Source organism: Salvelinus namaycush, chromosome 27 (assembly GCF_016432855.1).
Source record: "Salvelinus namaycush isolate Seneca chromosome 27, SaNama_1.0, whole genome shotgun sequence".
NCBI lineage: Eukaryota > Metazoa > Chordata > Actinopteri > Salmoniformes > Salmonidae > Salvelinus > Salvelinus namaycush.
The window spans coordinates 12,255,189-12,267,743 of NC_052333.1; the positions used below are offsets into that span (position 1 = coordinate 12,255,189).

General features: G+C 41.1%; 1 protein-coding gene across 1 annotated transcript in view; it reads right to left on the reverse strand.

Moving 5' to 3' along the window:
* Window positions 1–12,555, reverse strand: part of LOC120022035 (potassium voltage-gated channel subfamily H member 8-like) — a 74,911-nt gene that overhangs the window by 17,743 nt on the left and 44,613 nt on the right. The window contains exons 8-9 of the mRNA XM_038965832.1: window positions 3,961–4,173; window positions 2,728–2,927 (exon numbers count right to left, since the gene is read on the reverse strand). Of these exons, the coding sequence (XP_038821760.1) occupies window positions 2,728–2,927; window positions 3,961–4,173 (413 nt within the window). The remainder of the gene's footprint in view (window positions 1–2,727; window positions 2,928–3,960; window positions 4,174–12,555) is intronic.

Consider the following 12,555-nt stretch of genomic DNA (forward strand, 5'->3'; position numbering starts at 1 on the left):
GAACATTAGGTACATTTTTTTCAAGATTAAATTATTAACCTATCGTCATTAATATAATATTTTATTTACAATGTACTAATAAAACTAACAGTTTATTTTAAATTTTCTTGATTTTGGAAAAAAGTAAACATCCAGCGAGCCTCTGTATTGGCCAACCCCCCCCTATTTACATGAAATGGTTCGGTCCTGCCCCCAAATCGTCGTGTCTCAGCTTCCTAAAGAGAAATCTGACTTCCGAAAACGAAAAGAGAGAAAAGAGAGAAAAGAGAGAGAAAAGAATGGGCGTATGTCAGTATGTCACCCAATTTTTCACAAAGGAAGTTGGGTGAGGTCCGTGAGTGGTGGAAATTAACCTGTTAGCTTAGTTCATAGTGAGATAGGCTACTTTTGCTCCCCTAACATTAGTTACTTCATATCTTCACAGAAAATAAAGAGTGTTTACATTTCGCTCTCTTTTAGCCGACATTTAATCAACGTAGGCAAACTTTTAGCAAGCTATTCATACTAAATCAGTTGTCCCTGCCCCTGCCTGGTGCCAGGCCCAACAGATGCAGCTTCAGACTCAGCAGCCCTGTCTCCCCATCCCCATATCCCTGAACCAGCCCTGTCTCCTCATCCCCATATCCCTGAACCAGCCCTACTCACAACTGAAGGAGGAGGTGAGCAGCATTGTGTTGAATGACATGTCAGTTGGCATAATTGCAGGTTCTGCAATGCATTGAGGACAGGAATGTGATTCTCCAGTCAGGAAAAATCTCACTTGACACAGATGCAGCCAATATCAGAGCCTTAAAGGAAGAGATGCAGGCTCTTAGAGATGGATGGGAGTCTCTCCTGTCTGAGGCAACACTGATTGCTACGCAAATGGATGTTGCACCTCAATTTAGCAAGGAACACAGCCGCCAGAGGAAAAGGAAGAGATTCCATGGTGAGACCTCTCAAGAGGAGACAGCTCAGGACAGTGCAGCAACGGTGTTTCAGAACACAGTGTTTTTTACTGCTATGGACAACATCATAAGTGACCTGGACACTAGGTTCCACACCACTGCAAAAATTGTAGAATAATATTCTGCTGTTCTGAAAGTTGGGCAGATTAGTGAGGATAAAGTCTCTTCTGTGTGCCAACCACTGATCATGAAGTATTCCAGAGATCTTACACCTGAGTTTCAAAATGAAGTAAGACACCTGAACACTGTAAATGCTGCCACTTTCCCCCCTAACTTGTCCCCTCTTGGTCTCCTGAACGCAATTTGTAAGATGCAGCTGCAAAGCATTTTTGGAGAAGTGTGCATTGCTTTATGTATATTTTGCACACTGCCTGTGACTTGATCAGTGACTTTACTAGCAAGAAGGCTCGGCGCTGGGCTCTTGGTGAGTAAGGCTGAGCAAGAGCCAGTGATAACTGTTAAATGGCAAGGCTATTGCATCACTACACACATGATGCCCACAGGCTGAGAACAAGACTGAGAACAAGACTGAGAACAGACTGAGAACAAGATATATCTCAAAGTAATGGCTGGATTGCCATAAAATGTGTTGTGCACAATCAAGACCCCAAGTGGAAGAAACCTATTGATTTGGTGACCTCTTGACCTTTCCTCTAGCGCCACCATCAGGCCTTTTCATTTCCATTTTGTTTTCCATTTCCACTTTTACAGCTGCTTATTTTCTAGTTGGTATGTATACCTTAGTTCAAAAATCTGCTGCTGATTTTATTATTTTGTTTGTTATATAATTCTATAGATGATAATGTTTATTTATTGTAATTGAAAAGGTTAATGTATATTTAAGTTATATTTATTTTAAGTTATACATTAATGTTAAGAGAATTTTCCATTCAAGAATTTATCATTAAAATGACATTTAGACTGTAAAAGATGGCCTTTAGCACATTTCTTATAGTTGGTATCAGTCTTGCATCAAATAGTGAATTCCACTGTATGCAGAATGTTGCATGCATGTCTGCACAGTGCTATATTTTCACAGCTCACTGTCAGTAAATATCGTACAGTAAATATTGGACTACAAGAGAGTTGCAAGCCTGCAAAGGTAGCGTTATTTAAAGCTTTGAACGGGTCGATTGGGTTCTGGAGGTGTGTGGTTACAGAAATTGCGCAGCGTTGGTGTGGCCTGTGGTGGTGGGGCCCAATGTGATATCTTTTCATGGGGCCCAATATCCCTGGCGGCGCCCCTGGTTCCCACCACAAAACACCAGCTACATTACTATGCCATTAATGTCCAACATCTAATCATCCCTGACACACAACATCTGTCAGTCTCTGTTTTAGCCAATAGCAGAAACGTGATGAACAGAAAATATCAATGAGTCATCATGACAACAGATGCCCACTTTAATCAACAGGCCTATCTATAATTCATACATCTGTGATTCATCTCCCTGCCCTATCTGAATGCTCTGTTCTGTTATGTGTTTGCTGTCTGTCTCAAAAGCAAACTGCTCCTGAGGCATGATGGGCCACTGTCTCTCTCTTTGTGCTGCTCTGTATCTCAGTCTATCCATCTCTCATGCTCGTTCTCTCTCTCTCTCTTTCTGACTCTCTTTCATCCCCCCCCCTCTCTATTTTTTTAATACTTTTTCAGCCAAACTTCTTCATGGTTTACACTCTCATCATCAAGCCCTTGATAGTTGAATCAGGAGTGATAGTGTCGGGCTGAAACAAAAACCTATAATAACACTCTCCCACAAAGGGTGTTCAGATTGCTCACCTCGTTGGAGTCAATGCCGTTGTTAACAGACCATGTGGTCTGGAAGTACTCCAGCATGCGCTGTTTGAGATCCTGGGGCAGGTGGTGGACCCGGATGAAGTCCTTCAGGTCCTTGGTGCGGGTGTGGTACTGGGACCAGCGAGAGTACATCCTCTGAATAATGGCTGTCACATTACCAAACACCAGGGCGTGCATCAACGCTGGAGGGGAGGGATGGCGGGAAAGAGGGAGGGGGGAAGGGAGGGAAAGACGGGCGGAGGGATTGGTGGGCAGGCAGGCAGGCCGAGGACAGACAGACAGGAGGGAGGGAGGGTTGGAAAACAGGGTTTTGGTGGGGATGAATTAGGAGTTAGAGGGGCATGATATTGGGAGGTGGGTTTGGAGTTACAGTGTGGGAGTAAAATTTAGTTTGGGGGGTCACATTTGGAGATGGATGGGCAAGATATTTAGAGGTGGGGCATGAGATTTAGAGGTGGGGCATGATATTTAGAGGTGGGGCATGAGATTTAGAGGTGGGGCATGAGATTTAGAGAAGAGAAAAAAATTCTGAGAAAGATTTACTAGAGGTTAATCGTTCCATTTCCCCTTTACACACACCAGGTCAACCAATGCTTCACTATACACACTATCTGAGCTGGCTAGGTGTTTGTTTCCGTCTCACACACACTATGGGGAGGTAGGAGAGATGTGGTGTATGGGGGACACACACACATCCCTTACTTCTCTATTCTCCCTGTGTGTGTGTGTGTGTGTGTGTGTGTGTGTGTGTGTGTGTGTGTGTGTGTGTGTGTGTGTGTGTGTGTGTGTGTGTGTGTGTGTGTGTGTGTGTGTGTGTGTGTGTGTGTGTGTGTGTGTGTGTGTGTGTGTGTGTGTGTGTGTGTGATTGCCCCCAGGCAGTCGGGGACATTTAACACAGCCAGGCTCATGAGCATTCAAAGGGAGAACACTTGCCACTGTGACGTCATTTCAACCCACCGCCCCAAAACCAGTTCACTTCTCTGGTTTGGACCAGATAAAACCAACGAGAAGCAGTCCAAACCAGCGGATCAGCCGCAAGACCAGTCCTTATCACAGTAAAACTAGATAAAACCAGACGAAGCTAACATTATGAACATTGCCTGGTGTTCACAGATGTCATTCTGAATAGTTCTTACATGCATTAATTGTGATGTGCGTGTGTGTGTGCCCGTGTGTGTGCCTGTGTGTGTGTCCATGTGTGTGTATCTCCCCTACCTCCGATGAGCATTGTGCAGATAGAGAAGATCTTCTCAGCGTCGGTGTTGGCCGACACGTTGCCGAAGCCGACGCTGGTCAGACTGGACAGGGTGAAGTAGAGAGAAGCGATGTAGACACTCCTCAGAGAGGGACCGCTCAGCCCCGTCCCGTTCACCTCCCCAAGGGGGTCATAGGGAGACTCCAGACGCTTCCCCAACTCATGAAGCCAGCCTGGAGACAGAGAGGAGGGAGGGAAAGATGGGCTTTGTTCCAATTCTCTACCCTTCTCTCGCTCAAAGTGTACACTCATACACTCCGTCATGATTTAGAAGAAGTGTAAGGAATGGTGGAAACTTCCTCCAGTCATGATTGTGAGTGGTGGAGAATCAGAACACAGCCATAGGCTTTGTCCAAAATGTCTTCATTTGCTCTAGATAGTGCACAACTTTTCACCAGAGCATTACACTATATAGGGCAGGGGTCTCCAAGAGTTCGATTGTGAGCTACCAATAGCTCGCAGCCCACCGATGAGTAACTCGCCAAACAATTCTGCATGTATTTTTCACGTGTTCCACCACAAACTGTCATAAACAAATCTCACATGTATCAGACACCTCAAGCTCCTGGCTACTATCAATCAAATCCACATTGACATTATCCCGCCCCTGGTTAGCCACAATTTACTTAAAAAGTAACACAATATCTGCCAATTAATTTCCAGCAATAATGCCCCTTTACGTCTGTGTGGTGCACGCGTTTGTCTTTTATTCACTTTGTGTCGCCAGTTAGTGTTAATGATATAGTAACTGTCTTCTGGTTAAACAGAAAGACAAAAATAAATAAACACAATAAAATAAATAACAAATAACAACTTTCCCCAAAACATTCATGATTATTTGTATCAATCGGGTGGGCTTTTGTTTATTGCAAACTCTGTCATGACATATGCAGCAGCAAAAACATAGCTAGTCCAGCACATTCCTCTCTCGCCAAAGAAGCATTTAACTTCTTTGGGACTGGGGGGCAGTATTGAGTAGCTTGGATAAAAAGGTGCCCAGAGTAAACTGCCTTCTACTCAGGCCTAAAAGCTAGAATATGAATATAATTAGTAGATTTGGATAGAAAACACTCTGAAGTTTCTTAAACTGTTTGAATGATGTCTATGAGTATAACAGAACTCATATGACAGGCAAAAACCTGAGAAAAAATCCAACCAGGAAGTGGGAAATCTGAGGTTTGTAGTTTTTCAAGTCATTGCCTATCGAATATACAGTGTCTATGGGGTCATATTGCACTTCCTAAGGCTTCCACTAGATGTCAACAGTCTTTAGAACCTTGTTTGAGGCTTCTACTGTGAAGGAGGGGGGAATGAGGGCTCTTTGAGTCAGGGGTCTGGCAGAGTGCCATGAGCTCAGTCTCGCACGCTCCCGTGAGAGTTAGATGCGTTCCATTGCATTTCTACAGACAAAGGAATTCTCCGGTTGAAACATTATTGAAGATTTATGATAAAAACATCCTAAAGATTGATTCTATACTTCGTTTGACATCTTTCTACGAACTGTAATATGACTGTTCGTCTGAACTTTCGCCTGGACTTGCCCGCGCCTCCTGATTTTGGATTTGTGTACTAAACTCACAAACAAAAAGGAGGTATTTGGACATAAATTATGGACTTTATCGAACAAAACAAACACTTATTGTGGAACTGGGATTCCTGGGAGTGCATTCTGATGAAGATCATCAAAGGTAAGTGAATATTTATAATGCTATTTCTGACTTCTGTTGACTCCACAACATGGTGGGTATCTGTATGGCTTGTTTTTGTGTCTGAGCGCCGTACTCAGATTATTGCATGGAGTGCTTTTTCCGTAAAGTTTTTTTGAAATCTAACACAGTGGTTGCATTAAGGAGAAGTGGATCTAAAATTCCATGCATAACACTTGTATCTTTTAGCAATGTTTATTATGAGTATTTCTGTAAATTGATCTGGCTCTCTGCAAAATCACTGGATGTTTTGGAACTACTGAACATAACGCGCCAATGTAAACTGAGATTTTTGGATATAAATATGAACTTTATCGAACAAAACATACATGTATTGTGTAACATGAAGTCATATGAGTGTCATCTGATGAAGATCATCAGCGGTTAGTGATTAATTCTATCTCTATTTCTGCTTTTTGTGACTCCTCTCTTTGACTAGAAAAATGGCTGTGTTTTTCTGTGACTAGGTGCTGACCTAACATAATCGTTTGGTGTGCTTTCGTCGTAAAGCCTTTTTGAAATCGGACACTGTGGCTGGATTTACAACAAGTTCATCTTTAAAATGGTGTAAAATACTTGTATGTTTGAGGAATTTTAATTATGTGATTTCTGTTGTTTTGAATTTGGCGCCCTGCAATTTCACTGGCTGTTGGCGAGGTGGGACGCTACAGTCCCGAATATCCCAGAGAGGTTTTAAAGGGGTATTTCACTCAAAGATCAACATTTGTTTGTTTTTTCCCAGCCCTCAAACTTTTTCTTTTGATGTTATTTTAAGAATTGACATGGACTCAGAACGTCCAATGTCATTGTTTCTACATTAATAATTGTAATTTGGAGAGAGAAAACAGAACAAATCCCAAACCAGGAAAAAATTTACCAAGAAAATCGGAATTCGGGAAAATACAAATAGAGTGCCTATTTGAAAGCTAGGATTTATTTTTATCAGAAGTTCACAACATATGTAATCATTTAAAAGTAGCTCTCATGCTAGAAAACATTGGAGACCCCTAATATATGAAATAGGGTGCCATTTCAGATTAGCCCATAATAGAGATAGAGAGATTTAATCAGACGGACAAACTAAATGGTGGATTGTCATCATATCTCAGGCTGATTGATTTGTGTGGATAAGATAAAGATATGCAATAATGACTGTATAAAATAAATAATTCAAATACTGAGCTATATTGTATGCTAAAAAAATCGGGAAGCTATATTATTTTATACTAATATAATTGCTCATAAAAATATATTTTGTTAAACAGGTAATACTTTTTTGCTCAAAAAAGTATGATTACGGATAAACCTGAATGAATCGTGAATAATGATGAGTGAGAAAATTACAGAGGGTCAAAGATCATACCTACATTAATGTGGATGCTACCATGATTACGGATAATCCTGAATTAATCGTGAATAATGATGAGTGAGAAAGTTATAGAGGTTCAAAGATCATACCTTAAACATGCTAACCTCCCATGTTATTGGTAATGGTGAGAGGTTAGCATGTCTTGGAGTTATGATCTTTGACCCGCTGTAACTTTTTCCTCATTATTCACGATCCATTCAGGATTATCCGTAATCATGGTTGCATCCACATTATGTACAAGTGTTTAAAAATATATTTTATTCTTATTTATTATAAAAGTGACTCCAAAATGTCACAAATTATTTAACATTATTTTTTACAATAATATAATTTCTATAGTTTTTTGCATAAAATATAGCTCAGTATTTTAATTATTTATTTCATACAGTAATTTTTGCTCATCTTCATCAAGGGTGTTAATCATTTCAGACCCCGCTGTATATACAGTATACCCTGAGTATACCAGACATTAAGAACACCTTCCTAATATTGAGTTGCACCCCCATGGTTGGATGTCCTTTGGGTGGTGGACCATTTTTGATATACACAGGAAACTGTTGAGCGTGAAAAACTCAGCAGCGCTGCAGTTCTTGATACAAACCGATGCGCCTGTCGCAGTCCATGTAGGGTCAAATTACATTAGGAGGGCTAGCTCGGAACTGCTGAAAATGTATTTTAAAGAACTGATTCTTGCTCTGAAAGATTCCAAAAAGTGGCCAATTATTTCAGCCCTGGTACCATCGCTGGGCCGCGGCTGTGAAAGATTCAGCAGGCTACTAGCATTGAACACTTGGCTAAAAAACAACTGTAGTTCTGTTGGCATAACGTTTATAGATAACTTTGACACCTTTTGGTCCATCCAAATCATCTTGGCTCCTGGACCCTGTCCGTGCATTTCAAGGCTGCATTGAGATAATGACTTATCATTGACCCAAGCCCTGCTCAGATAATCCTTACCATTGTGTCGCTGAGTTGTCGTAGTGCTGCTGCAAATGTACATTGTCCCAGGAGCGTTGGCAGTCATAATGTAAGTAACCTAATTTATGTCCCTCTAACTCCCCTGAATGCCTCTGTCGATCCTACAGCTATTGTATGCCGTAATTATGCGCCTATGAACATGGGTTATATTGTTGGTTTCAACATCTTCAGAAGAGACAAGGTTGCCTATATGGGAGGTGTTGCAGTGTATGTTCAGAGTCATATTCCTGTAAAGCTTAGAGACGATCTCATGTCAAACGGTGTTGAAGTAATATGGCTACAGGTTCACCTGCCTCACCTAAAGCTCTATCTTGTGGGTAGCTGCTATAGACCACCAAGTGCTAACAGCCAGTATCTGGATAATATGTGTGAAATGCTTGATAATGTGTTTGATATCAACAGAGAGGTATATTTTCTGGGTGACTTAAATATTGACTGGCTTTCATCAAGCTGCCCACTCATGAAAAAGCTTCAAACTGTAACCAGTGCCTGCAACCTGGATCAGGTTATCAGTCAACCTACAGTACCAGGGTACTTACAAACAGCACAGGAAGGAAATCATCCATGTGTATTGATCACAACTTTACTAATGCTGCAAAAATCTTCAGTAAAGAAGGATCCAAATCCATTGGATGTAGTGATTATAATATAGTAGCCATATCTAGGAAAACCAAAGCTCCAAAGGCTGGACCTAATATAGTGTATAAGAGGTCATACAATAACTTTTGCAGTGATTGCTATGTTGAAGATGTAAAGAATATTTGTCAGTCTGTAGTGTGTAATGAGGAGCAGTCAGACGCTGCGCTTGACACATTTTTGAAATTCTAGTTAATAATAAGCATGCACCCATTAAGGTGACTGTAAAAACTGTTCAATCCCTGTGGATTGATAAGGAATTATAAAATGGTATGGTTGAGAGGGATGAGGCAATAGGAATGACAAATAAGTCTGGCTGCACAGCCGATTGGCAAACGTACTGTAAATTTAGAAATCATGTGACTAAACTGAAAAAATAAGAAGAAACTGTACTAAGAAACTAAGATAAATTACAGTTGCATTCGAAAGTATTCACATTTAGTTATATTACAGACTTATTCTAAAATGAATTACATTTTTCCCCCTCATCAGTCTAAACACAATACCCCATAACGACAAAGCAAAACCAGGTTTTTAGAAAAGTTTGCAAATGTATTAAATAGAAAAAACTGAAATATCACATTTACATAAGTATTCAGACCCTTTACTCAGTACTTTGTTGAAGCAACTTTGGCATCGAATACAGCCTTGATTCTTCTTGGGTATGATGCTACAAGCTTGGCACAACTGTATTTGGGGAGTTTCTCCCATTCTTTGCAGATCCTCTCAAGCTCTGTCAGGTTGGATGGGGAGCATCGCTGCACAGCTATTTTAAGGTTTCTCCAGAGATGTTCGATCGGGTTCAAGTCCGGGCTCTGGCTGGGCCACTCAAGAACATTCAGAGACTTGTCCCCGAAGCCACTCCTGCATTGTCTTGGCTGTGTGCTAAGGGTCATTGTCCTGTTGGAAGGTGAACCTTCACCCCAGTCTTGAGCACTCTGGAGCAGGTTTTCATCAAGGATCTCTCTGTACTTTGCTCCATTCATCTTTCCCTCGATCCTGTCTAGGCTCCCATTCCCTGCCGCTGAAAAACATCCCCACAGCATGATGCTGCCACCATTCATCAGACCAGAGAATCTTATTTCTCCTGGTCTGAGTGTCCTTTAGGTGCCTTTTGGCAAACTCCAAGCAAGCTCTTATGTGCCTTTTACTGAGGAGTGGCTTCCGTCTGGCCACTACCATAAAGGCCTGATTGGTGGAGTGCTGCAGAGATGGTTGTCCTTCTGGAAGGTTCTCCCATCCCCACAGAGGAACTCTGGAGCTCTTTCAGAGTGACCATCAGGTTCAATGGTCATCTCCCTAACCAAGGCCCTTCTCCCCCGATTGTTCAGTTTGGCAGGGTGGCCAATTACCCTTCCCCAGATCTGTGCCACGATACAATCCTATCTCGGAGCTCTACGGACAATTCCTTTGACCTCATGGCTTGGTTTTTGCTCTGACATGCACTGTCAACTGTGGGACCTTATATAGACAGGTGTGTGCCTTTCCAAATCATGTCCAATAAATTGAATTTACCACAGGTGGACTCCAATCAAGTTGTAGAAACATCTCAAAGATGATCAATGGAAACAGGATGCAGCTGAGCTCAATTTTGAGTCTCATAGCAAAGGGTCTGAATACTTATATAAATAAGGTATTTCTGTTCTTTATTTGTAATAAATGTGCAAACATTTCTAAAAACTTGTTTCCGCATTGTCATTATGGGGTATTGTGTGTAGATTGACATTTTTATTAATACATTTTAGGCTGTAACATAACAGAATGTGGAAAAAGTCAAGGGCTGTAAATACTTTCCGAATGCACTGTACATAAAGAATGATAGTAAAAGGCTTTGGAGCACCTTAAATGACATTTTGGGAAAAAATGCAAACTTGGCTCCATCATTCATTGAATCAGATGGCTCATTCATCACAAAACGCACTGATATTGCCAATTACCTAAATGTTTTTTTCATTGGCAAGAATAGCAAACTTAGGCATGACAACAACAAATTCTGGACCTACACATTCATGCATAACTGACCAAATTATGAGAGACAAGCATTGTAATTTTGATTTCTGTAAAGTGAGTGTGGAAGAGAAGAAAAAAGTATTGTTGTCTATCAACAATTACAAGCCACCTGGGTCTGACAACTTGGATGGAAAATTACTAAGGATCATAGCGGACGATATTGTCAATATCATTTACCATCTCTTCAATCTAAGCCTACATGAAAGTGTGTGCCTTCAGGCCTGGAGGGAAGCAAAAATCATTACCCTACCCAAGAATAGCAACGCACCCTATACTGGCTCAAACAGCTGACCAATCAGCCTGTTACCAACCTTTAGTAAACTTTTGGAGAAAAATATTGTTTGACCAGATACAATGCTATTTCACAGTAAACAACTTAACAGATTTTTAGCATGCTTATAGGAAAGGGCATTCAACATGCACGGAAATTGATAATAAAACGATTGTGGGAGCTGTTTTGTTAGACTCCAGTGCAGCTTTTATCGATCATAATCTGCTGCTGCAATAACGTATGAGTTATGGTTTTACATCCCCTGCTATAATGTGGATTGAGAGTTACCTGTCTAACATAACACAGAAGGTGTTCTTTAATGGAAGCCTCTGCAACATAATCCAGGTATAGTCAGGCATTCCCCAGGGCAGCTGTCTAGGCCCCTTAATTTTTTTAATTTTTTACTTATGACCTGCCACTGCTCTGAGTAAAGCCTGTGTGTCTATGTATGCTGATGACTCAACACTATACACGTCAGCTACCACAGCAAGCGGAATAACTGCAACACTTATCAAAGAGCTGCAGTCAGTTTCAGAATGGGTGCCAAATAACTAAAATCATTGTATTTGGGACAAATCATTCACTAAATGCTGAACCTCAACTAAATATTGTAATGAATAATGTGGACATTCAGCAAGCTGAGGAGACTAAACTGCTTGCCGTAACCCTGAATTGTAAACTGTCATGGTCAAAACATATTGACGCAACTGTAGCTAAGATGAGGAGAGGTCTGTCCATAATAAAACGCTGCTCTGCCTTCTTAACAGCACTATCAACAAGGCAGAACCAAATTTTATCGCACCTGGACTACTGGTCCAGTCTTACTGCTCATGCAAGCAGTAAAATCTGATTGGGAAAAAAACAGATACAAATATGCCTTATGGAACAGCAGGGACTGTGAAGAGACACACACACAGGCACAGACACACGTGTTGTAGATGTGTGTCTGTGTTGTCATTTTCTAACTTGTCTCCACTGATTGAAGTGAATATAACAAGTGATAAGGGAGCATAGCGTTCACCTGGATTCACCTGGTCAGTCAATGTCAGGTTCTTAATAACCTCTTGGAAATAGGGGGCGCTGTTTTCACTTTGGGAAAAAATCGTGCCCAAATTAAACGGCCTCGTACTCTGTTCTAGATCATACAATATGCATATTATTATTACTATTGGATAGAAAACACTCTGAAGTTTCTAAAACTGTTTGAATTATATCTGTGAGTAAAACAGAACTCATTTGGCAGCAAACTTCCAAACAGGAAGTGAAAATTCTGAAAATGGGGCTCTGTGTCAGGGCCTGCCTATTCAATTGCCTTATATTTATGGATCTGTATGCACTTCATACGCCTTCCACTAGATGTCAACAGGCAGTAGAATGTTGAATGGGGTGTCTAGCTTGATGTGAGACCGAATGAGAGCTTTTGGAGTGACAGGTCCGCCCTATTGGCAGTATTCAACTGCGCACCAGGGAACCCCACATTGTCTTCTGAAATGCGTTAGGTATACACGACGAAATGCTCCGGCTCGGACTTTATTGGATACATATGATAAAAACATAATAAAGTTGGATTTTCAACCGAGTTTGA